Source organism: Hyperolius riggenbachi, chromosome 10 (genome assembly GCF_040937935.1).
Source record: "Hyperolius riggenbachi isolate aHypRig1 chromosome 10, aHypRig1.pri, whole genome shotgun sequence".
NCBI lineage: Eukaryota > Metazoa > Chordata > Amphibia > Anura > Hyperoliidae > Hyperolius > Hyperolius riggenbachi.
Genome location: NC_090655.1, coordinates 258,229,959 through 258,256,655, shown reverse-complemented (window position 1 = coordinate 258,256,655; position 26,697 = coordinate 258,229,959). Strand labels below are relative to the sequence as shown.

General features: G+C 44.4%; 2 protein-coding genes across 3 annotated transcripts in view; both read left to right on the top strand.

Moving 5' to 3' along the window:
• LOC137537127 (uncharacterized) overlaps nucleotides 1–26,697 on the top strand; it is a 627,974-nt gene that overhangs the window by 347,939 nt on the left and 253,338 nt on the right. The gene's annotated exons all lie outside the window — the stretch shown is intronic.
• On the top strand, nucleotides 2,677–25,678 carry LOC137535347 (gastrula zinc finger protein XlCGF57.1-like). 2 transcript variants are annotated; one of them, XM_068257175.1, is made up of 6 exons: nucleotides 2,682–2,743; nucleotides 5,562–5,650; nucleotides 8,813–8,924; nucleotides 9,051–9,185; nucleotides 9,453–9,939; nucleotides 21,940–25,678. In XM_068257175.1, exons 3-6 carry the CDS (start codon nucleotides 8,847–8,849, stop codon nucleotides 22,788–22,790), a joined length of 1,551 nt encoding a protein of 516 aa, XP_068113276.1. In that variant the 5' UTR covers nucleotides 2,682–2,743; nucleotides 5,562–5,650; nucleotides 8,813–8,846; the 3' UTR covers nucleotides 22,791–25,678. The 2 variants fall into 2 exon arrangements, with proteins under 2 accessions (XP_068113277.1, XP_068113276.1); XM_068257176.1 differs by lacking the exon at nucleotides 5,562–5,650 and having other exon boundaries at nucleotides 2,677–2,743.

The following is a 26,697-nucleotide window of genomic DNA, read 5'->3' as shown; positions in this document are numbered from 1 at the left end:
AGGACTTAAGGACACAGGAGCAACAGATGATGGAAGACAGATAAGAAATCACCTAATTACACTTAATTGACCACAAACAAACCCTGAGTCTTTCCCCACTGTACTTCAAAGAGTAAACATTAGACACACTTGAAGAATTTCACACCTAGCCTGCAAAATGGCAGTGTAAAGATAGCAGGGGGGTGAATGTCTCAAACATGGTAGCCCTTTCAGCTATTTGAAGCCAGGAGCTGCTTAGATCCCTTTAAACCTGCAGAGCTAATACATTTCAGCAGCTGCCAGTTAATTATCCTGCAGATTTGTAAATAGGGATGGTCAACAAGATGCAAATAATTCTGAGTCGATGAAGAATTAGGCAAATTTATGTAGCTTGAAAATAGACCAATTGAATTCTACCCCAGCAGGATCCAATTGGTCTATTTTCAAGCTGCACAAATTTGCATGAAACATTTACATAATCCTGCATCAGCTCCGAATAATTTGCATCTCAGTAATCATCCCTGTTGATTAAATATTAGCAACTCCTGAATACCTCTTGCAAAGTTTAGGGCGCTAGTCTACTGTAGGGGACCCAGCAAGAAACCTGGTAGGGAAATTCTGATAAAGTGATAGGGTAGACAGCACCCTCTCAGATGGCTAGGTTTCCAATAGATTGTAGTAAACTATGCCTACACTGTTCAGCCAATCACAACACTTTGTGCTGTGAGGACTCGTTCACACTAGGGGCATTTTTGACATTTTTTTTAAAGCTCTGGCGATTTTCAAAATCGCCCAGAAAGCACTTGTGCAATGATTCTCTATCAGAAACTTCACATCTCAGTGGTTTGTTTCTGATCCGCTCAGAAAAGCGGTGCATGGGCCATTTTGGAGGCGATTCCGGAAGGTATAGGAAAAAACGCAAAACGCTCACAAAATCGCTTTGTGCAGTGATTGCGTGAGTGTTTCTAAGAATATATTGTATTTATTATTTTCCGGATCAAAGAGTTCAGAAGTGAAAAAACGCAATCGCTACGCAAAATCGCTTAGAAAAGCGCTTAACAAAAACGTCCAACGCACAGAAAAAAAAAGGGTCTAAAAGCGGCCAACGCAAACGGACACGCAGTGGGAACAAGGCCTTAGAGGGTGCTGTGATTGGAGAACTGTTCCCTATGAGGTTTCCAGCTGGGTCCCCAAAACTAGACTAGCACCGAGTTACATTCCAGCCTTTTGTACCGGAATTTGGTTTGGCCAAAATTTCTGATCATCTCCAGGATGTCACTAGATCACCTTTTATTCTGTCTGATCTGTTGTAAAGAGCCCCTGTGGGGGACTTACTTTGGGAGGGGGAAGCGTCTGGATCCTAATGAGGCTTACCCTGTCTCCCTCCGCCAGTCCAATCCAGCGCTGGCAGCCCCGGATGGAGAGCCACAATAATATTTACATTGCCTGCCTTGCGCAGGAGCACTAGTGGCTCTCCGATTGGGCTCTGGTGGAAATAGGCGAGCCTGATCGGGTCCACTCTATTGCACAGACGGCTCGCGCCTGCACAGTGGAGCGGACCTGATCAAGTTTGCCCATTTCTGCAGGATAGTGATGTAAGCGAGCTGTTCTCTGTGAATAGCTATGGGCAGCCTGACCCTGTACTATTACTGGGTCGCAATGTCCCGCAGTAGTACCCATGCCTTTGTCTGCACGCGTCCATTACTATGCATGCCCTGGCCCGGCGGTGCACATCCTTGACTGCGCGCCTGTGGCCGGGCATGCTTTGCACAAGTGCGTGACGTCACGGGCCCCAGGCGAGCAATCAAGGACTCGCACCGCTGGGCCAGGGCATGCATAGTAATGGGTGTGAGCTAGTGATGGGTCGTTTGGGAACGAGCAGGCTCTTTGCTGCGAACGAGAGGAGCCGATGCTCACTTGAAAAAGAGCTGATGCCTGTGTGAGTCACTCACCAGTGTGCTGAGCGGCGAGCGAGCGGCACGCTATCCCTCCCGAGTCCCGTACACACACGCACACGCACGCACGTATGCACGCACACTCACCCCCCTAGTCTGCGCCTGCTAACAACGCCCACCGAGCGTCATAGTAATCCTCTACCCTGCTATAATCCAATTGCTGTGTGTTTTGTCTTGCAAGGAACACTGAGTAAATTGCAAATAGAATAAAGTAGAACATATAGCCTGGGTTAGATGTGGCCGTGCACTGTTGGAGGGGGAGGGATAAGGGGGGGGGGGGGGGGGTTGTAAAGGTTATTTTCCTGTACTCTCTGTTATGTTATCTTATTATACTATGCCCCTGTTTTGAGTAACAATTAATCAAGGTGGTGAAAATAAATAAAATATGTTACAAAAAAAAGTTAAAAAATAGTAACTGTGTATTTTTTGTAAAGAACAAATGCTTAAAAATGCTTAATGTATGAATAAGAAATAGCTTATACACAAACAAACCATTCGTATTGCTTAATTAGGCTCAAATATAAGCATACAAGTGATATTAAATGAAGAGCCGATTCGGAGCCGTAGGAGCCGGCTCTTTAATGGGAGCCGATTCAAAAGAGCCGATTCTCTGAAAAGAGCCGGAATTCCCATCACTAGTAGGTGATTCCACAAACTGAGGCTGCAGTTAGTCTATTTACCACAAGATGGCGACAGCACACCTACCATGTGGAACGCAAACCTAAGAAGAAAAGAAGCCAAAGAAAGGAAGTGATGTAACAGCAGCAAGAGAGGTTGCATAAAGTGAAAAGAAGACGTTGTTATAAGAGGTAATTGTGTGAATCTTTTTACACTAGCAAATGTATGCCCTTTGGGCATTGCATCGGATGTAGAATAGGTTATAGTGGGGATATTAGTACAGACAGAGGTATGGGAGAGCAGTGGGGAGATTAGTACAGACATGGGTATGGGGGAGCAGTGGGGAGATTAGTACAGACATGGGTATGGGGGAGCAGTGGGGGATTAGTACAGACATGGGTATGGGGGAGCAGTGGGGAGATTAGTACAGACATGGGTATGGGGGAGCAGTGGGGGATTAGTACAGACATGGGTATGGGGAGATTAGTACAGACATGGGTATGGGGGAGCAGTGGGGGGGATTAGTACAGACATGGGTATGGGAGAGCAGTGGGGATATTAGTACAGACATGGGTATTGGAGGGCAGTGGTGGGATTAGTACAGACATGGGTATGGGGGAGCAGTGGGGGATTAGTACAGACATGGGTATGGGAGAGCAGTCTGGAGATTAGTACAGACATGGGTATGGGAGAGCAGTGGGGAGATTAGTACAGACATGGGTATGGGGGTGCAGTGGGAGGATTAGTACAGACATGGGTATGGGTGAGCAGTGGGGAGATTAGTACAGACATGGGTATGGGGGAGCAGTGGGGGATTAGTACAGACATAGGTATGGGAAAGCAGTGGGGGGATTAGTACAGACATGGGTATGGGTGAGCAGTGGTGGGATTAGTACAGACATGGGTATGGGGGGGAGCAGTGGGGGATTAGTACAGACATGGGTATGGGGGAGCAGTGGGGGGATTAGTACAGACATGGGTATGGGGGAGCAGTGGGGGGATTAGTACAGATATGGGTATGGGCGAGCAGTGGGAGATTAGTACAGACATGGGTATAGGGGAGCAGTGGGGGGATTAGTACAGACATGGGTATGGGGGAGCAGTGGGGGATTAGTACAGACATGGGTATGGGAGAGCAGTCTGGAGATTAGTACAGACATGGGTATGGGGGAGCAGTGGGGGATTAGTACAGACATGGGTATGGGGGAGCAGTGGGGAGATTAGTACAGACATGGGTATGGGGGAGATTAGTACAGACATGGGTATGGGGGAGCAGTGGGGAGATTAGTACAGACATGGGTATGGGGGATCAGTGGGGAGATTAGTACAGACATGGGTATGGGGGAGCAGTGGGGGGATTAGTACAGACATGGGTATGGGGGAGCAGTGGGGGGATTAGTACAGACATGGGTATGGGGGAGCAGTGGGGAGATTAGTACAGACATGGGTATGGGGGAGCAGTGGGGGGATTAGTACAGACATGGGTATGGGGGAGCAGTGGGGAGATTAGTACAGACATGGGTATGGGGGAGCAGTGGGGAGATTAGTACAGACATGGGTATGGGGAAGCAGTGGAGGGATTAGTACAGACATGGGTATGGGGAGCAGTGGGGGGATTAGTACAGACATGGGTATGGGGGATCAGTGGGGAGATTAGTACAGACATGGGTATGGGGGAGCAGTGGGGGGATTAGTACAGACATGGGTATGGGAGAGCAGTGGGGAGATTAGTACAGACATGGGTATGGGGGAGCAGGGGGGAGATTAGTACAGACATGGGTATGGGGGAGCAGTGGGGAGATTAGTACAGACATGGGTATGGGGGATCAGTGGGGAGATTAGTACAGACATGGGTATGGGGGAGCAGTGGGGGATTAGTACAGACATGGGTATGGGGGAGCAGTGGGGGGATTAGTACAGACATGGGTATGGGGGAGCAGTGGGGCGATTAGTACAGACATGGGTATGGGGGAGCAGTGGAGGGATTAGTACAGACATCGGTATGGGGGAGCAGTGGGGGGATTAGTACAGACATGGGTATGGGGGAGCAGTGGGGAGATTAGTACAGACATGGGTATGGGGGAGCAGTGGAGGATTAGTACAGACATGGGTATGGGAGAGCAGTGGGGGGATTAGTACAGACATCGGTATGGGGGAGCAGTGGGGAATTGGTACAGACATGGGTATGGGGAGCAGTGGGGGGATTAGTACAGACATGGGTATGGGTGAGCAGTGGGGGGATTAGTACAGACATCAGTATGGGCGAGCAGTGGGGGGATTAGTGGAGGGATTAGTACAGACATCGGTATGGGGGAGCAGTGGGGGATTGGTACAGACATGGGTATGGGCAATCCCCCCTCCCTGCTTTGTCCATTGCAGCTGATCACAGCGCACAAGCCAGTGTGCTCACTGCAGCCAATCACAAGGCACAGGCCTGTATACTCACTACAGCCAATCACAACGCACCAGCCTGTGTGCTCACTGCACCCAATCACAGTGCACGAGCCTGTGTGCTCACTGCACCCAATCACAGTGCACCAGCCTGTGTGCTCACTGCAGCCACTCACAACGCACCAGCCTGTGTGCTCACTGCAGCCAATCACAGTGCACCAGCCTGTGTGCTCACTGCAGCCAATCACAGTGCACCAGCCTGTGTGCTCACTGCAGCGAATCACAGTGCACCAGCCTGTGTGCTCACTGCAGCCAATCACAACGCACCAGCCTGTGTACTCACTGCAGCCAATCACAACACACCAGCCTGTGTACTCACTGCAGCCAATCACAGTGCACAAACCTGTGTGATCACGGCAGCCAATCACAGTGCACAAGCCTATGTACTCACTGCAGCCAATCACTGTGCACCAGCCTGTGTACTCACAGCTGCCAATCACAATGCATTAGCCTGTGTACTTACTGCAGCCAATCACAACGCATAAATAGACATGATATTTTGGTTTCAGCCTATAGCTACTAAATAAACATTTGCACTTTTGTACACTTTGAATGAAGACTGCACTAGGAAAAGGGCCTGGATAGTGCACCGGATAAAGACACACCCTGTTATGTAGGAGACCCTGGCTAGCGCCGACACCTTTTTGGTAAGTTTTTTTTTTTTTCTATTTATCAAAAATAGCGCTGCAATTATCTAATAATAACAGTTCAATTTTACACCAACAGATCAATGAGTCCTGTCTTGATATTCAGTGTAATCCTAGTAAACAGTCCTTTGGTGTGCGCTCTTCTATGGGGTGTAGCAAGTCCCTTCTGTGATATATGTTTATATAGGTAGCGCTCCACAAAAATGATGAGTAAGAGATATAAGCCCCCTTTGGGACCGCACTCACCCTCTTAGGTGGACCACTGTTAGATTGGTCATTAGCGTCTTAACAGTCATCCAGGTGGAAGTAGATGAGGCCCTCTGTTCGCTGTCTAGATGAGGATATTGGGGTCCCCAATATAGTCAGATGTCTTCAGTTCCACTTAGACCTCCGTGCACCTCATAGAGGATTTTTTTTTTCAAGCAAGACTCCTGAAGTGAGAGGTATATGGAAGCTGCCACATTTATTTCCTTGTAAGCAATACCAGTTGCCTGGCAGCCCTGCTGATCCTCTGCCTCTATTACTTTTAGCCAAAGACCCTGAACAAGCATGCAGCAGATCAGCTGTTTCTGACATTACTGTCAGATCTGACTAGATTAGCTGCATGCTTGTTTCTGGTGTGATTCAGACACTTCTGCAGCCAAATAGATCAGCAGGGCTGCCAGGCAACTGGTATTTTTTAAAAGGAAATAAATATGGCAGCCTCCTTCTCACTTAAGTTGTCCTTTAATGCTCGAAGGTGGCCTACAGACTGGGCCATCTGTGGCTGCAGCACTCAAGCACACTGGGTCAGACAGGAGAAAAGCACTATTATGAGTTTCCACATTTTATCTCACACTAATGCTTTCTTTCCTATCATCACCGCTCCTCCCATCCCTATACATGTATTATAGCAAACCTGTCAGGTTTTAAAAGCAAGACGTGTGGTACTCCCCTCTGGAGTGGGTGGAGGGATCCCCCAGGGGCTTCCCCATCTCCCTTGTCATTCCAGTACTGTGTCCTCCTGCCTCTGCTCAGCAGTGCGGATCCACTTGGGCTTCGGTGGAAGAAGCAGAACCGGATTGGGCCAGTGCCGCTGCGCATGAGCAAGCCATCCACAGGAACTTGCTGATGTTTTTTGGGGGGATGGCTCTTGAACAGCTTGGTAGAAGAGCGTAATGATCCGCACAATCGTCATTTATTGTAAAAAAGACATAAATGTTAAAAGGTAGCATAACAGGGCAAGACAGTCCACTGTTTCGGGCTCCTGCCCCATCCTCAAGTTGCCCAGATAAGGTGGTGCGGATCATTACGCTTTTCTTGTGACATTGGGATCCTGTGATGTCCGGGATCAGATCTTCTGCACACCTTGCCATTCTTGAAGTGATTGTATGCCAGTGAGTGCGTCTTCACCAATCCAAATACTTGAACAGCTGGGTGGCAGATTAGGGTAAGCCTCTGAATTATGGTGAATACTTGTTTGGGGCACTTTTTTCCCTACAGAAAAGCACATTTAAAGTGAACCTCAAGGCTAAAAATATACCCTGCAGCACTGAAAAGGCTTGGTGTTTCTTTAGCAGTTTCACAGCATCAGAACGTTATTATTATTCTCACCCAAGCCTCATTTTTAGCTGCACAGAATCTAAGCTCCACCCATCAAAGAAATCTGCCCAGGCATTTTTCCCCTGATGCTTTGCAAAGCATGATGGGATTTCTGATGTTCTTGTTGCCTAGCGCACACAGTTGGGAGGGGTGATCAGGACACAGGACAGTTGGAACTGTGTCTCATGCTCCCTGTCACCTCCTTTCAACCAAAAAGATGGCTGCCCCCATGGAATCACAAACATTTGCCTGTTCTTTTAAAACAGGGTGTGTATAAGATTATATTACCCATCTATTTTAATTAACATAACTAATGTAACTTAATGACAGTATGTTTGTTTAGGCTGAAGTTCCTTTTTAACCTCCCTGGTTGTATGAGAACATCCACATTTTAGGGTCTAAAGGCGGTGCAATTTTTTTACAAGAAAAATCATTCCGCTAGATAGATCTGCATCAGCCCCTACACACACCTCCCCTGGACCCATCGCTGCAATTCTACCTCTGTCCACCAGGTGGTGCTTTATCCCTATAGTGAGAACGCCGTCTGTCTTCATGACAGCAGACAGGGATCTCACCAGAGGGATCGAGAGCCCCAGAGGCCCGGAAGAAGAATAGCTGCCACCATCTGGATCCTGGGGTAGGTGAGTTGCAAAGACCAGCTGTGCAAATACTGTGTATAAGCCTGCCGGAACCTTCCATGAGTCAGGTTCGGCGTTATCCCTCTGAGCTGCGGATTTCCAGCCCACGCCTGACTCTGGATTACCGCTAAAGTGGTTAAAGAGAACTCGCGTCCATATTTACCTGAGGAGCCTCTGGATACTGAAGAGGCTTCCCTCAGCCCCCCGTCCCCCTCCCCCATCTCCGCTTGCGGTCTTCCAGCTGGTCGGGGCTGCGCTCCTTTTCTGGCATGAGCATAGCCGCACCTGCAGTGGCACAGAGCCTCTCATGCATGAGCAACTCCGGGTTACTGTGCAGACTCGGCCGTACTTATGTAGTTGTGCTACAACCATGCCTGCTAGAAGAGGGGCATGGCCCCAATCAATTCCTTGTCTGTAATCTTTGGAGGGGCTTTAAGAGGCATCGGGGACACAATATATGCTGTCTCTCTGGCTGTTTGAATACCAGGCATGAACTGAGGTGGAACACGAAGGCCCACCCAGATCCTTCCTTTCCTAATCCAAAGCTCCAGGGCCTAGTAAACCAAAGCAACCACTGCTTGCCAAAAAATACAGTGATATAAACCTGCCGTCCAGGACCCGTCACTGGAGACCTGCACAGTTGGTTTATAGCTAGCTGTCACAGTGTGCTCCAGTCCTCTGCTCCCATTAGCCTCAGTCTCTGCCTCTCCTCATATCCTCATCCATCTACCACTACCAGCACTGCTGAAACATCACAGGAACAGTGGGAGGTGGGTGTGAGGAGAGAAGGCCAGCTGGAGAGGAGGCAGAGGGAGGAGGGGGGCCGGACTGCAGCATGCTGTGAGTATAGTGCACAGGTAGCTATAAACCAGCTTATTATGCTTTCCTGCAATACTCTGCATGGCCCTCCACTCACATGTGACTCTTTATTCTCAATCAAAAGGCAACAAATCCTGTACAGGACAACATCATCGAGGATGAACAAGGACCAGAGTGACATTACCGAGAGGATATTCAACCTAATCCTGGAGATCATCTATCTGCTGACTGGAGAGGTAAAGTAGAATCTGGGAGGTCACATGACATAACACTTATCTCTATGAATAAAATATACAGCTGACTGGAGAGGTGAGGAGGATTCTGGGAGGTCATGTAACATCATTGTTGGACTTTCCATACAGAGTTTACCTCCAGTGAAGTCTGGTGATCATGTGAGCTTCACGGTGCCCCCTCCTCACTTCCTGATATCTGAAGGGCACAACAAGCAGAAGATTCTGGATATAACCAGGAAGATGATGGAGCTGCTGACAGGAGAGGTGAGCGGTGCTGGGAATTATGGGACATTATACAGTAACAACAAGGGGTGTGTCTGGGTTGTAACTTTATCACTGTGTGTGTCAGGTTTTTGTAATGTGTCGGGATGCCACTGTCTGTTTCTCCGTGGAGGAGAGGCAGCATATAGAAGGACACAAGGACCTCTACAATGATGCCATGATGAGGGTTCTTAGAGACCCCAAACTTTGTGTCATTTTTTTTTCTTTTGCATATGCTCTTATCTGTGTTCTTTTATTTTGTGTTCTTAGGGTGGAAAACCGGTAAAAACGGTTATTAAATGGAGAGAAGTAGAGACGTATGTGAGGAGTGATCAGCAGTCTATGCAGAAGGGTGACATGACGGGGACAATTAAAAAGGAAGAAGAGATACATATGAGGAGTGATCAGCAGCCTATGGAGGAGGGTGACATGATGAGGACAAATAAAGAGGAAGAAGAGACGTATGTGAGGAGTGATCAGCAGTCCATGGAGGAGGGTGACATGATGGAAACAATTAAAGAGGAGGAGGAAGAGACGTATGTGAGGAGTGATCAGCAGTCTATGGAGGAGGGTGAGATATTGAGGATAATTAAAGAGGAAGAAGAAGAGATCTATGTGAGAAGTGATCAGCAATTTATGGAGGAGGGTGACATAATGAGAACAATTAAAGAGGAAGAAGAAGAGACACAGTCCATAGAGGAGGGTGACATGATGAGAGCATATAAGGAGGAAGACATTATTACAGGAATGATCATTGGTGAGTGTTAAATATTAGAGATTGAAAATACATAATAATCTGAATAAGAAATATGTCTCTGCTGGGCACAGTATAGATCACATGAAGCCAGTAAGTGGGGGAGGGGCTGTAAGAATGTGAGTGATGTTTGAGGGGAGGGTAGACTGAGGTAAAAAGTAGCTAATAAGTCCCTCTACTAAAACCACTCTGCCAAACAGGGCAGTTTTTGAACAAAGGCATTCCAGGCCATTGCCTATAGTGCCATTGGTCCTGGGGGGGGGGGGGGGGGGGGGGCGCCATGCCCTGGATTAAGCCCCACCCCTATACAAAGCCATGCCCCTACAATGTCATAACCTCTCTATGGGTGTCTGATAACCTGCTTCTAATGCATGTGTTCCTGAGCATGATGTTCGGTGTTCTGAGTAGCAGCAGCATCGCCATTTAGCTCTGTGGCTGCAGCTGGAATATCTCATGTGATGATGTGTCTGTATGTGCTGGATAGTCACTTGATGTGAGGTACCCGCTGCAGCCATGGAGACCGGATGCTAGGCGATGCTGAGGAGAGAAAGCCGGAGAGATGCTATGGGAACCTGGAGAGGTGAGAGTGACACTACCTCACTCTTATCCCAGGCTTCATATACTGGGGGGTTTCGTATACTGAGGGTGTATCATGCTACCTATACTGTGCAGTCATCAGGTTACCTGTACTATGGGGAGGTAGTGGCTGCCTATACTGGGGGGGAGGGATCAGGCTTCCTATACTGGGGACAGGAACAGGCCACAGATACTGGGAAGCTGGGAGGGATCAGGTTACCTGTAGTGGGGTGGGGAATCTGACGGTCTATACTGGGGGCGAATCTGGCTACTTGTAGGGGGTGGGAATTAAGCAGCCTATATCAACTACTTTTCACTTATCATGCTCCTCCCTTTCATTCACCAATAATTTTATGGCCACTTATGACACTTGAATTATCTATACATCTTTTTTTTTTTTTTACCATAAATTAGACTTTCTTTCAATGACACTTTTTTTGATAAGAATTATTTTATTTTAGCTGCATTTTAAAGGGAATAATTAAAAAAAATATATTTCTTAGTTTTCAGCCATTATAGTTTAACCACTTCAGCCTTCAGTCGTTTTCACTTTATGCATCCGAGCAATGTTCATCTCCCATTCATTAGCCTATAACTTTATCACTACTTATCACAATGAACTGATCTATATCTTGTTTTTTCCGCCATCAATTAGGCTTTCTTTGGGTGGTACATTTTGCTAAGAGCCACTTTACTGTAAATGCATTTTAACAGGAAGAATAAGAAAAAAACGGAAAAAAATCATTTCTCAGTTTTCAGCCATTATAATTTTAAAATAATACATGCCTCCATAATTAAAACTCACGTATTGTATTTGCCCATGTGTCCCGGTTAATACACCGTTAAAATTATGTCCCTATAACAATGTATGGCGACAATATTTTATTTGGAAATAAAGGTGCATTTTTTCCGTTTTGCATCTATCACTATTTACAAGTTTAAAATAAAAAAAAATAGAAATATTTCATCTTTACATTGATATTTAAAAAGATTAGACCCTTAGGTAAATATTTACATTTTTATTTTTTTTTTATATTAAACATTTTATTTGGGTATTTTTTGGGAGGGTGGGATGTAAACAGTACTTTTATAATGTAAATGTGTGTTGAGTTTTATTTTTTTTTACTTTTAGTTGTAGTTTTACTTTTTGGCCACAAGATGGCGGCCATGAGTTTGTTTACATGACGTCACTCTAAGCGTAACATATGCTTAGAGGGACGCATGGTACGCAACAGCCAGAAAAAGCGGAGCTTCTGAGAGAAGCTGTCGCTTTTTCTGCGGGGGAGAGGAATCAGTGATCGGGCACCATAGCCCGATTCACTGATTCGTGGGCTAACTATCCGCGGCCGGGAGCGCGCGGACGCGCACATGGCCTCCTGGGCGTAGCTAGTACGTCCAGGAGGCCAAAGTAGTTAAAATAAAATGTGCTGCGATGCATAAAACCAACACATTTTATTGGCCTATTTGTCCCGGTTATTATATATAAAAACAACAGTGATATACACTATATATATATATATATATATATATATATATATATATATATATATATATATATATATATATATATATATATATATATATATATATACATATACACAGGATCTTCTTAAAAAATTAGCATATTGTGATAAAGTTCATTATTTTCTGTAATGTACTGATAAACATTAGACTTTCATATATTTTAGATTCATTACACTACAACTGAAGTAGTTCAAGCCTTTTATTGTTTTAATATTGATGATTTTGGCATTTAGCATGAAAACTCAAAATTCCTATCTCAAAAAATTAGCATATTTCATCCGAACATGTATGTATGTATGTATGTCCACTGTGTTTTATCAAGGGCAGGGTCAATGCAGCTAGCTATCAGGAGATTTTGGAGCACTTCATGCTTCCATCTGCTGAAAAGCTTTATGGAGATGAAGATTTCATTTTTCAGCACAACCTGGCACCTGCTCACAGTGCCAAAACCACTGGTAAATGGTTTACTGACCATGGTATTACTGTGCTAGATTGGCCTGCCAACTCTCCTGACCTGAACCCCATAGAGAATCTGTGGGATATTGTGAAGAGAAAGTTGAGAGATGCAAGACCCAACACTCTGGATGAGCTTAAGGCTGCTATCGAAGCATCCTGGGCCTCCATAACACCTGAGCAGTGCCACAGGCTGATTACCTCCATGCCACGCCGCATTGAAGCACTCATTTCTGCAAAAGGATTCCCGACCAAGTATTGAGTGCATAACTGAACATAATTATTTGAAGGTTGACTTTTTTTGTTTTAAAAACACTTTTCTTTTATTGGTCGGATGAAATATGATAATTTTTTGAGATAGGAAATTTGGGTTTTCATGAGCTGTATGCCAAAATCATCAATATTAAAACAATAAAAGGCTTGAACTACTTCAGTTGTGTGTATTTGAATCTAAAATATATGAAAGTCTAATGTTTATCAGTACATTACAGAAAATAATGAACTTCATCACAATATGCTAATTTTTTGAGAAGATCCTGTATATATATATATATATATATATATATATATATATGTATGTATGTATGTATGTATGTATGTATGTATGTATGTATGTATGTATGTATGTATGTATGTATGTATGTATGTATGTATATATATATATATATATATATATATATATATATATATATATATATATATATATATATAATTTTTTTTTTTTTTTTTTTTTGAGAAGATCCTGTATACATGTATATGTATATGTATATATATATATATATATATATATATATATATATATATATATATATATATATATATATATATATATATATATATATATATATTATGTGCAATCCACATATACAGTGAAGTTTTCCACATTTTGTCAAATTACTGCCACAAACATGAATCAATTTTATTGGAATTCAACGTGAAAGAACAATACAAAGTGGTGTACATGTGAGAAGTGGATCGAAAATTATACATCATTCCAAACATTTTTTTTACAAATAAATAACTGCAAAGTGGGGTGTGCGTAATTATTCGGCCCCCTGAGTCAATACTTTGTAGAACCACCTTTTGCTGCAATTACAGCTGCCAGTCTTTTAGGGTATGTCTCTACCAGCTTTGCACATCTAGAGACTGAAATCCTTGCCCATTCTTCTTTGCAAAATAGCTCCAGCTCAGTCAGATTAGATGGACAGCGTTTGTGAACAGCAGTTTTCAGATCTTGCCACAGATTCTCGATTGGATTTAGATCTGGACTTTGACTGGGCCATTCTAACACATAGATATGTTTTGTTTTAAAGCATTCCATTGTTGCCCTGGCTTTATGTTTAGGGTCATTGTCCTGCTGGAAGGTGAACCTCCGCCCCAGTCTCAAGTCTTTTGCAGTCTCCAAGATGTTTTATTCCAAGTTTGCCCTGTATTTGGCTCCATCCATCTTCCCATCAACTCTGACTAGCTTCCCTGTCCCTGCTGAAGAGATGCACCCCCGAGCATGATGCTGCCACCACCATATTTGACAGTGGGGATGGTGTTTTCAGAGTGATGTGCAGTGTTAGTTTTCTGTCACACATAGCGTTTTGCATTTTGGCCAAAAAGTTCCATTTTGGTCTCATCTGACCAGAGCAGCTTCTTCCACATGGTTGCTGTGTCCCCCACATGGCTTGTGGCAATCTGCTAACGGGACTTCTTATGCTTTCTATTAACAATGCCTTTCTTCTTGCCACTCTTCAATAAAGGACAACTTTGTACAGTGCATGACTAATAGTTGTCCTATCAACAGATTCCCCCACCTGAGCTGTAGATCTCTGCAGCTCGTCCAGAGTCACCATGGGCCTCTTGACTGCATTTCTGATCAGCACTCTCCTTGTTCGGCCTGTCAGTTTAGGTGGATGGCCTTGTCTTGGTAGGTTTACAGTTGTGCCATACTCCTTCCATTTCTGAATGATCGCTTGAACAGTGCTCCGTGGGATGTTCAAGGCTTCGGAAATCTTTTTGTAGCCTAAGTCTGCTTTAAATTTCTCAATAACTTTATCCCTGACCTGTCTGGTGTGTTCTTTGGACTTCATGGTGTTGTTGCTCCCAAGATTCTCTTAGACAACCTCTGAGGCTGTCACAGAGCAGCTGTATTTGTACTGACATTAATTACACACAGGTGCACTCTATTTAGTCATTAGCATTCATCAGGCAATGTCTATAGGCAACTGACTGCACTCAGATCAAAGGGGGCCAGATAATTATGCACACATCACTTTGCAGTTATTTGTTTGTAAAAAATGTTTGGATTCATGTATGATTTTTGTTCCAGTTCTCATGTGTACACCACTTTGTGTTAGTCTTTCATGTGGAATTCCAATAAAATTGACTCATGTTTGCAGCAGTAATATGACAAAATGTGGAAAACTTCAAGGGGGCTGAATACTTTTGCAACCCACTGTCTGTGTGTGTGTGTGTGTGTGTGTGTATGTATATGTATATGTATGTATGTATATATGTATATGTACAGTATATGTATGTATGTATGTATGTATGTGTGTGTATATATATATATATATATATATATATATATATATATATATATATATATATATATATATATATATATATATATGCACACGTACACAAACAGTGGGATGTGGAAGTTTGGGCAACCTTGTTAATCGACATGATTTTCCTGTATAAGTCGTTGATTGTTACGGTAAAAAGTCAGTTACATATAGCATATAGGAGACGCACACAGTGATATTTGAGAAGTGAAATAAAGTTTATTGGATATACAGCCAGTGTGCAATAATTGTTTAAACAAAATTAGGCAGGTGCATGAATTTGGACACCACAAAAAGTAAATAAAATCAATATTTAGTAGATCCTCCTTTTGCAGAAATTACAGCCTCTAAACGCTTCCTGTAGCTTCCAAAGATAGTCTGGATTCTGGTTTAAGATATTTTGGACCAACCTCTATACAAAACATCTTTAGTGCATTCAGGTTTGATGGCTTCCGAGCATGGACAGCTCTCTTTAATTCACACCACAAATTTTCAATTATATTCAGGTCTGGGGACTGAGATGGCCATTCCAGAACGTTGTACTTGTTTCTCTGCATGAATGCCTTAGTGGATTTTGAGCAGTTTTTAGGGTTGTTGTCTTGTTGAAAGATCCAGCCCCAGCGCAGCTTCAGCTTTGTCACTGATTCCTGGACATTGGTCTGCAGAATCTGCTGATACTGAGTGGAATCCATGCATCCCTCAACTTTGACAAGATTCCCAGTCCCTGTACTGGCCACGCAGCCCCACAGCATGATGGAACCACCACCATATTTTACTGTAGGTAGCAGGTATTTTTCTTAGAATGCTGTGTTCTTTTTCCTCCATGCATAATGCTCCTTGTTATGCCCAAATAAGAAATAACTCAATTTTAGTTCCATCAGTCCACAGCACCTTATTCCAAAATGAAGCTGGCTTGTCTAAATGTGCTTTAGCATACCTCAAGTGGCTCTGTTTGTGCTGTGGGTGGAGGAAAGGCTCCCTCTGCATCACTCTCACATACAGCATCTTCTTGTGCAAAGTGCGCTGAATGGTTGAACAATGCACAGTGACTCCATCTGCAGCAAGATTATGTTGTAGGTCTTTGGTACTGGTCTGTGGATTGACTCTGACTGTTCTCACCATTCGTCACTTCTGTGTATCCGAGATTTTTGTTGGTCTGCCACTTCGAGCCTTAACTTGAACTGAACCTGTGGTCTTCCATTTCCTCGATATGTTCCTAACGGTGGAAACAGACAGCTGAAATCTCTGAGATGGCTTTCTGTATCCTTCCCCTAAACCATGATGACAATCTTTGTCTTTAGGTCATTTGAGAGTTGTTTTGAGACCCCCATGTTGCTACTCTTCAGAGAAAATTAATAGAGGAGCGAAACTTACAATTGACCCCCTTGAATACTCTTTCTCATAATTGGATTCACCTGTGTATGTAGGTCAGGGGTCACTGAGCTTACCACTCCAATATGAGTTTCAATAATTATTTCTAAAGGTTTTGGAATCAATAAAATGACAACAGTGCCCAAATGTATGCACCTGCCTAATTTTGTTTAAACAATTATTGTGCACTATCTGTAAATCCAATAAACTTTTTCACTTCTCAAATATCACTGTGTGCGTCTCCTATATGATATATTTAACTGACATTTTTTATGGTAACAACCAGCGATTTATACAAGAAAATCATGACTATTAACAAGGTTGCCCAAACTTTTGCATCCCACTATATCTTAATATAAGCTGAGTCCCTAAGGCAGAGGTTCCCAACCGGTGTGCCGCGACACATTTATGTGTCGCGGCAGCACCAGCTATGTGTCGCCACTCTCTGCTCCCCCTGCTCGTCTCCAGGGGCGGACTGGCCCAGGAGGACGGGGGGCGGATTTTCCTCGGGCCGCCGCCTCCTCAGGCATCCAGGGCCGGCTGCGCAGCACTATTTATTTGTGCCGTCATAAATAACTTTTGCAGTGCTGTGGCCGATCAATCTAAAGCCCCGCCCCCAGCAGAAGCTCTTCGCTCATATCGGGCTGCAGTCCAGGGCATTGGGTGAGAGAACTCCTGCTCCTCTCCGAGCCTGCCCCGAGATTGGTAATTGGCTGGCTGCACTGGCTTGAAGCTTCCAAACTCCACCCCCAGCCCGAAGATGCACTGTGCTGGGGGAATTGCAGGGACCCCAGGAGGAACCACCGCCAAAATCAAGGCAAAGCTCCGCCCCCAAATTGCCGCGAAGCCCCGCCCCCAAATTACCGCGAAGCTCCGCCCCTAAACGCGAGCAATTATTTCCTGCAAATGCAGAACTCTGGAATGGTGAGTGAGATATATCAACCTCCTCTCCCCTACAAACTGTATTGGGGGTGTCCCTGGCTCCTGTCTCCTTCTCTATCACTAAAACTGTCAGGAGGCTCACTGGCTTACTGTGGTGTGGGAGGCTCTTTGGTACTTATGCTCTAAGGCAGAGGTTCCCAACCGGTGTGTCGCGACACATTTATGTGTCGCAGCAGCACCAGCTATGTGTCGCCGCTCTCTGTTCCCCCTGCTCGTCTCCCACGCAGATCGCCTTATTATCTTAGCAGCGGCCGCTCTCCCCTCTCCAGCGCATGTATTTATTCAAGCAGCGTATCTCCCGGCTGCTCTGTGTGTGATGCGCAGGAAGCATGGCTCGGTTACCATAGTAACGGCGATACATATCGCCGCTACAGGAAGCCGCTGCCCTGCTTCCTGCGCATCACACACAGAGCAGCCGGGAGATACGCTGCTTGAATAAATACACGCGCCGGAGAGGGGAGAGCGGCCGCTGTTAAGGTAATAACAGCGGCGGGGACAGGTGGGGGGCACCACCTACCCATACTGGTTATCCCGGGGCACTATACTAGCTATCCTGGGACACTATACTGAGTATACTGGGGCACTATAATGGCTATACTGGGGCGCTATAATGGCTATACTGGGGCGCTATAATGGCTATACTGGGGCACTATACTGGCTATACTGGGGCACTATACTGTCTATACTGGGGTACTATACTAGCTATACTGAGGCAACTAAACTCCCTATACTGGGGCAACTATGCTAGCTGTGCCACTGCACCGTCACCAAACCCCCCCCCCCGTGATTGTTACTGTGCCCCTCATTGTGCCTGCAACATCAGCAGATTGTTACTGAGCCCCTCATTGTGCCTACAGCATCAGCAGATTGTTACTGAGCCCCTCATTGTGCCTGCAGCATCAGCAGATTGTTACTGAGCCCCTCATTGTGCCTGCAGCATCAACAGATTGTCTCTGAGCCCCTCATTGTGCCTGCAGCAGCAGCAGATTGTTACTGAGCCCCTCATTGTGCCTGCAGCATCAGCAGATTGTAACTGAGCCCCTCATTGTGCCTGCAGCATCAGCAGATTGTTACTGAGCCCCTCATTGTGCCTGCAGCATCAGCAGATTGTTACTGAGCTCCCCACCATTGTGACTGCAGCATCAGCAGATTGTTACTGAGCTCCCCACCATTGTGCCTGCAGCATCAGCAGATTGTTACTGAGCCCCTCATTGTGCCTGCAGCATCAGCAGATTGTTACTGAGCCCTTCATTGTTCCTGCAGCATCAGCAGATTGTTGCTGAGCCCCTCATTGTGCCTGCAACATCAGCAGATTGTTACTGAGCCCCTCATTGTGCCTGCAGCATCAGCAGATTGTCTCTGAGCCCCTCATTGTGCCTGTAGCAGCAGCAGATTGTTACTGAGCCCCTCATTGTGCCTGCAGCATCAGCAGATTGTTACTGAGCCCCTCATTGTGCCTGCAGCTTTAGCAGATTGTTACTGAGCCCCTCAGTGTGCCTGCAGCATCAGCAGATTGTTACTGAGCCCCTCTTTTCTATCATACGGGACATGTCACGTATATCTGAATGTTTGGCATGATGTGACGTGTCACGGATATCTGAATGTTTGTCGTGATGTGTCACGACCTGGAAAAGGTTGGGAACCACTGTCCTAAGGTATCAGATTTTTTTCATGCAGTCACTTTTTTTTCCTTATCCACTTAATGACAACAGGACGTATATATACGTCCAGTTAGTTGTGGGGAGTGCACCACCAGTTTGTTACTAAATGAGGCACATATGATATTGTTTTTAACAGTGACAAGTTGTAGAATACATTTTAGTGGGTCTTAAAGCTTGGACCCACGTTACATAAAAAATAGGTAAGGACAAACTCAATCCAGCATTAAAAATATTTTTCAAAATTATAATCAAACTTGGGAAAGTTTTAGCAAAACTACGAAAGACATAAGTGGTAACATTTTATCAATGATAAGTAGTAGAATAGAATTTAGAAAGTTTTAGGGCTGAGGCCCATGTACTGTGTATTCTTTTTAGTCACAAACTGAAAAGAAATTACATTTTTGCATATTCTATACCAAAATAAGGCTTATAAAATGGAAAAAGTGACACAATATAAAAGAAAAAAAAAACATATCTTGTTACCTTAGGAAATTGGCCTTTTAAATAAATATGTCATGAGGGTATATTACTATTATTTCTGCAAAAAGGTCTTGTAATCATCCATAGTGTACAACAAGAAAGCACAAAACTGAAAGAAGACACCTTTATTTCCAGATACAATATTGTCTCCATACGTTGTAATGGGAACATGATCTAAATGTTTTTACCAGGAGGGATAAGTAAATAACATTTGTAGGTTTAACTTATAGATAGCACAGTTTATTGTAAAGCTACAGTAAAATTGCAGTTTGCAGGTGCAGAGACGAGCAACAAAATTGATTAAACTGATGGAAGGTCTCACTTACCAGGAAAGCTTAGATAAACTGGATTTATTTAGTCTCGAGAAAAGACGCCTTAGAGGAGATTTAATTAACATGTATAAATACATCAGAGGGCAATAGAAAAGTTTGGCAGATGAGCTGTTTGTCCCTAGGCTTTCACATGGAGGTGCATGGAGGAAAAATGTGTTAGCTATTTATTTAGGAAAGGATTATTTACAGTAATAGTGATTAAAATGTGGAACGAATTGCCACAGGAAGTAGTTATGGCAAATTCTATATCTGTATTTAAGGGGGGCTTAGATGCTTTCTTGCATGGCTACAATTACTAGGTAATGCCCAGTGGTGTTAATCCAGGGATTTTTTTTCTGATTGCCATCTGGAGTTGAGAAGGAATTTTTTTTCCCTTTTGGGGCTAATTGGACTATGCCTTGTAAGGGTTTTTCATCTTCCTTTGGATCAACAGGGATATTTGAGGGTTCAGGCTAGTGTACTTTATTCTCTGGTTGAACTCGATGGACGTATGTCTTTTTTCAACCGAAATAACTATGTAACTACTATATAAACGGAGAAATTGTGTGTGTGGTTTTTCTATTTTTTTCCCTTATTTTCTTTTTAAAATGCATAGAAAATAAGGTATTTACTAAACAAAATTATCACGCACTAAAAGCCCAATTTGTCCTGAAAAAACAATATATAGATCATTTAGGTGTGTTAAGTAGTAATAAAGTTATTGGTGAATGAATGGGAGCACGCTGATATGTAAATAATTGCTCTCGTCCTGAAGTGGACATGGTAAATATAGTGATATAGATTGGAGGGGAAAATAAGGAGGATTTTTTTTATTTAAACATTTGAAGGTGTATTTTTTACTTTTGGTCACTGGATGTCCCCAGACTATTTTGTGTACTAAACAATAAACAGGAAGTACTGAAGAGCTGTGAATAACGATCGGCATCTCATTAAGATAGTAGAAAGAAAAATGGGTATCCCCCTCCACCAGGGGTGGATATATATGACCAGAATAGAACAAAGGTGCCAAAAGTATGAAAACAGTACTTAACCTCCTTGCCGGTCTAATTCTCGCCGGCAAGGAGGCAGCGCAGAACTTTTTTTTTATTTATTTATTTTTTAAATCATGTAGCGAGCCCAGGGCTCGGTACATGATAGCCGCTGCGCGGCGGCATCCCCCCGCCCACTCCGATCGCCTTCGGTGATCAGAGTAAGCAGGAAATCCCATTCAGAACGGGATTTCCTGCAGGGCTTCCCGGTCGCCATGGCGACAGGGCGGGATGACGTCACTGACGTCATGGACGTCGGGACGTCACAGGGAATCCCGATCCACCCCTCAGCGCTGCCTGGCACTGATTGGCCAGGCTGCGCAGGGGTCTGGGGCGGGGGGGGTTGGAGCGGCGTGGCGGGTAGCGGCGGCGATCGAATGTTACAAGCAGCTAGCACAGTGCTAGCTGCATGTAACAAAAAAAATGTATGCAAATCGGCCCAGCGGGGCCTGAGAAATCCTCCTGCGCAGGTTACCCCAAGCTGAGCTCGGGATAACCGGTAAGGAGGTTAAAAAGTTAAAAAATGCTTAGGAGGGAGTGGTCTGTCTTACAGCCCCCCTCCCGCCCCTGTGACTGCCGCATTTCAGCGTGCAGGCGCCTCCTGATCCTCCTGTCCTAACGGCTGTCTGTGCTGCACATGCAGAGTAGCGTAAACACACGGACACGGACAGGAGTACGCAGGGACACTTGATTATTATAAAAGATGCAGACCACCCCCCCCCCTACCTATTTGTGGCAGTTGGGCTGATCAACTGCCATTTACTAAGTGCTTTTGAAAATAAAAGAAAACCCTGAAAATCCCCCATAAGGAGCAGGGCTAGTGCATAACCTGTCATTTCTGACAGATTTCTACTACCTACTGTAAGTGACAGCACCTAGGAGAAAATTCATTTATGACTCATTTTACTCTGGAAGAAACGTACTTCTTATTTATAGGTTTTCTAGTTATTTTATTTTTTTATGATTTTCACGATAGTGGTCCTTTAACTTGGAATTCTCAGCAGCACACTGACCATCCCTAATGATAATTGTTCCCCTCAGAATTCTCTAACAGGAAGTGATGATGTTTCTCTATTTGCAGGGCGGAGTCCCAGCATCAGGAACCACTCAGAGACTCGTCTCTCTGTATCCACAGACTGTTCACACGAGAGATATTACACCGTAAAGAAGCCGTATTCATGTATGGAGTGTGGGAAATGTTTTAAACGTAACACAGAACTTAACAGACATATGAGATCTCACACGGGTGAGAAGCCTTTTTCATGTCCTCAGTGTGGGAAATGCTTTGGATGGAAAGAAGACCTTGCCAGCCATGTGAGATCTCACGCTTGTGAGCCCTATTCATGTGCTGGGTGTGGGAAACGTTTTGCCCGGAAGTCACATCTTGTCATACACGAGAGAGCCCACACTGGTGAGAAGCCCTATTCATGTGCTGAGTGTGGGAAATGTTTTGCACAGAAATCAAATCTTGTCACACACGAGAGAACTCACACTGGTGATAAGCCCTATTACTGTGCTGAGTGTGAGATATTTTTTGTACAGAAATTACAGCTTGTAAACCATGAGAAATTTCACACTGGTGAGATGCCCTATTTATGTACTGAGTGTGGTAAATGTTTTATACAGAAATCAAAACTTGCTTTACATGAGAGATGTCACACTGTTAAGAAGTCATATGCATGTACTGAATGTGGGAAAGGTTTTAAATGTAAAGCAGACCTAATCAGACATGTGAGATCTCACACTGGTGAGAAGCCCTTTTCATGTCCTGAGTGTGGAAAATGCTTTGGACGGAAAGGAGATGTTAACAGACATATGAGATTGCACACTGGTGAGAAGCCCTATTCATGTCCTGAGTGTGGGAAATCTTTTGTACAAAAATCATATCTTGTTAGTCATGAGAGAGTTCACATTAGTAAGAAGCCCTATTGATGTGTTGGGTGCAGAAAAAGTTTCGATTGAAATGATAATCTTTTTACATGTATGAGATCTTGCACTGCTGAGAAGCCGAATTTATGTGCTGAGTGTGGGAAATCTTTTGTACAGAAATCAAATCTTGTCAGTCATGAGAGAGCTCACACTGGTGAGAAGCCCTATTTGAGTGTGGGAATTGGATATTTAAAAAAAACTTTGTCACACAAATCTCACTCCTGTTAGAAGCCCTTCTTATGTACTGAGTAAGGGAAATTTCTTGGCCAAAGTGTTGCTTTCTAAAATTTCTTTTGTTTCTTGAAAAGTGCACAGAATCCCGAGGACTCTTTCATGCTACTCTGGGTGTTGGATTGCTAAAGTGTTGAAGTCCCTGAACTGACTAGACTTGATGAGATAAACATGGTTACATACAGTACTAAGCCTCATTAAATCTTGCATGTGTTCATTTTTTACTATTGCAGTGGTTAATAAACCAGGTGTTTTATCTATGCAAATGAGGCAGGATCTTCAGTCACACGCAGCCACGGCTCCCCTGAAAAGTAAGCACTTTTATCTGAGTGAACAAACATTCCTGATAACAAGAGAGTGCTGAAAAGTTAATTATTTTGTTGGGAACTGAATGGCCTAGATTTTGTGTCATACTGATATGGCTGCTGTGCACAATTCAGAGGCAGAATATAACCCCTTAAAGTGAAGCTGAGTATGTGAGACTCCAGGAAAGTTCTGTATACCAGCGTTACTACACATGCAATTCATTATCTGTTGAGTTTATTTTGACTTCTAGTTTGTTTTAAAATTTGATGCCTCTCCTCCAAGTCCACAACAGTCTACAATGATGTGCAACTGGTAGTGAGGTATTGTCCAATATGGGCACTCTCTGGTCCACTCACTCATGAGTTTATGTTGGCACAAGTCCACCCCTTTGCCCGATCACATGATCCTCATCCAGCTGTCTGATCAGACTCCCATCCTGTGCTCCCTCCACTTCCTGAACTGCCACCTGGAGGCAACTTGGTGCAAGAGCACCTTCACAATTGCACTAATTGTACTATAACAAATTCTATCACAATAAGAGTCAGTTTTATTCGCTAAGCAAGGCTGGTTTGTGCCCATAATTGCTTTTGGCACATACAGGGAAGATACAGGACTCAAAGTAGGAGATAAGACAGGAGATGAGACACACAATAAACAGCAGTTTAAGCAGGATACACTGTTTTGGCAAGAGACAGTGTTTCAATAGACCGTTTGTTGGTAACAACAACCAGCGACTGCTACCATCAGGGTGAAAAAAAGGGGGAGGCAGGTTGAACGATGGAGGGGGAATTGCTTGGAAAGAGTTCAAGAGTTTGACAGTGGAGGGAAAAAAATGTTTCTATGCCTTGAGGTCTTGGTAGAGCTGGCCCAAAACCTCCAGCTTGGTGGGAGCCGACTGAAGAAATGGTGGCCATGGTGTGAGGGGTTGTTGACAATCCACTGAGCAGATCATTCAGAAACAGCCTTATCAGTCCACCGACAGACTGTACACACGCTGCACAGTCTGCTGAAAACCCGCCCAGCGGGAGGTGCCGACGGACCCGTCGTTGGCTTCAGTATGACGTGTGTACGAGCCTTAAAAGACCGCAGTTGAGTGTGTGTATGGGGCTTGAGAGCCAACAGACTTTGAATACTATGAACCAATTGTGTAGGTCAGCTCTCGTACTACATGGACATTGTAAAATGTTACAATCATTGGTGAATCAAAACTGGATGTGTGTAGGCACCTTAAATCATTTTATGTATATTGTTATAGATTATGGATATTGTTATAGATCTATATTGTTACATTCTCACAGAGGAAGACTGGCAGCTTTTTTTTACATGATAATACTATAAATATTTTTCATATCAACTACCTCAGTGATGGCTAACCTTGGCACTCCAGCTGTGATGAAACTACAAGTCCCATGAGGCATTGCAATACTCTAACAGCTGTACGCATAACTCGGGGAGGCAGAGGCATGATGGGATTTGTAGTTTTGTCACAGCTGGAGTGCCACGATTAGCCGTCACTGGACTACATCATGCCTCGTATACAGTGTCACAGAAGCCAGAGCTGGAAGAAGAGTTTACTTTCCACTTTTTTGCAGGCAGAACACAGAATTATTTAGCTTTCATCAAGCTCTTATCAATAGGCCTTCCTGGGCTTCCAAGCCCCCTGCTGACTAACAAGCCACCCATCTGGAATTGGCCTGACAAAACCTAATAGAACCAGCTCTCCTCTAGACTGAGTGGCTGCAAGATTCACACCTCTTCCTGTCCCAAAAACTTCTGCTAGAGTTCAAAGAAGACACTCTGATTCTCTCTGTGTTTTCCCACCAGCTGCTCTAAAAGCATGAGAACTGGACGCAGTATAACTCTTCATTCTAGGTACGCCGGACACGCTAGCCACACCGTTTTGACAGGAAACATCAGGCAAACCAGTACTGGCATACTGAGAGATATTCAGGTGACTGAACATTTAGCCACTAAGAAATAAAGGTTCTCCGTAGTACTTTGTGGTTTAATACTCATATTTCATATATGTGAATTCATAATGCCTTACTGAATGCAAATATGCAACCCATTTATTGATATGAGAAATCTGTGTACCAGATTTTCCTCTTGGATAGGGGACTGCTTATCCAGGAGTGAGCCCTAAGCCTGCCGCTACCACCCACGTGTCCTCCCCCCCCCCCCCTTCCGTCCACTGTATTACATAGTAGCCATCCCCACCACCCTGCCACCACTCAGAAACGATATGGTCTTTTTGATAGATTGCCCCCCTTGTTCTCAGTGTTCTACTCAACATTACCTAGCATATTTTATGATTCTAGCATATATGAGAGCTTTGCTATTAACTGCTTAAAGAGACCCTGTAACATCAAAAACCTCCCCTGGGGGGTACTCACCTCGGGTGGGGGAAGCCTCCAGATCCTAATGAGGCTTCCCACGGGGGTCTCGCTGCAGCCCTCCGAACAGCCGGCGACAGACCCGACTGTAGATTCAATATTTACCTTTGCTGGCTCCTGCGGGGGCGCTGTGGCGACTTTCGGCACTGAAATAGACGGAAATACCCGATCTCATTCGGGTCCGCTCTACTGCGCAGGCGCCGGAAACTTGCGCCTGCGCAGTAGAGCAGACCCGACAGCGATCGGGTATTTCCGCCTACTTCGGAGCCGACAGCCGTCAGAGCGCCTGCGCAGGAGCCGGGAAGGTAAATATTGACGTCACCGCTGCACGGAGGGCTGCAACGAGACCCCCGTGGGACAGAGGACGGCGTGGGAAGCCTCATTAGGATCCGGAGGCTTCCCCCACCCGAGGTGAGTACCCCCCCAGGGGACGTTTTGACGTTACAGTTCCTCTTTAAGTCGGCGGCATTGACTTTAATGTATTCGCTAGACGGTAAATTCGTGGAACAATTGTATTTTCAATGTCTTTTTCTTCAAAAATGTCAGAGGCATTTTCACTCATCACGAATACAGAAAGATTGAATTGCGCAAAGAAAAAGTGTGTATATGTGTTTGTATATAATAGTGTGTCTGCCTATATATAATGTGTATATAAACACAGTGTGTGTGATGGAGAGACTGGTTGATTATACTGTATTTTGTTTTCCACAATGTTCTGTTTTTGTTCCTCTGCATGTAATGTCAGATGTACTATTAACGGCATCAATTAGATTTACTTTAATAAACTGCATTATTGTAAATAATTAATTAGCAGCTTCAATGGCGTTATCTAGTTTGAGATAAGCACACTGCTTTTTATGCTGGGAATACACAATGAGATTTTTCAGCAGATTTACTATCCGATTGTTTTTCTGATCAATTCCCATTCACTTCTATGAAAAATCGATCAGAAAAATGATCGAAAATAAGATCGGACCTGC

Coding starts and splice junctions, on each gene's coding strand:
- LOC137535347 (XM_068257176.1), top strand. CDS start 8,847: ATGAACAAGGACCAGAGTGACATTACCGAGAGGATATTCAACCTAATC. Junction 8,925..9,050: donor TCTATCTGCTGACTGGAGAG/GTAAAGTAGAAT, acceptor CTTTCCATACAG/AGTTTACCTCCAGTGAAGTC. Junction 9,940..21,939: donor TATTACAGGAATGATCATTG/GTGAGTGTTAAA, acceptor CTCTATTTGCAG/GGCGGAGTCCCAGCATCAGG.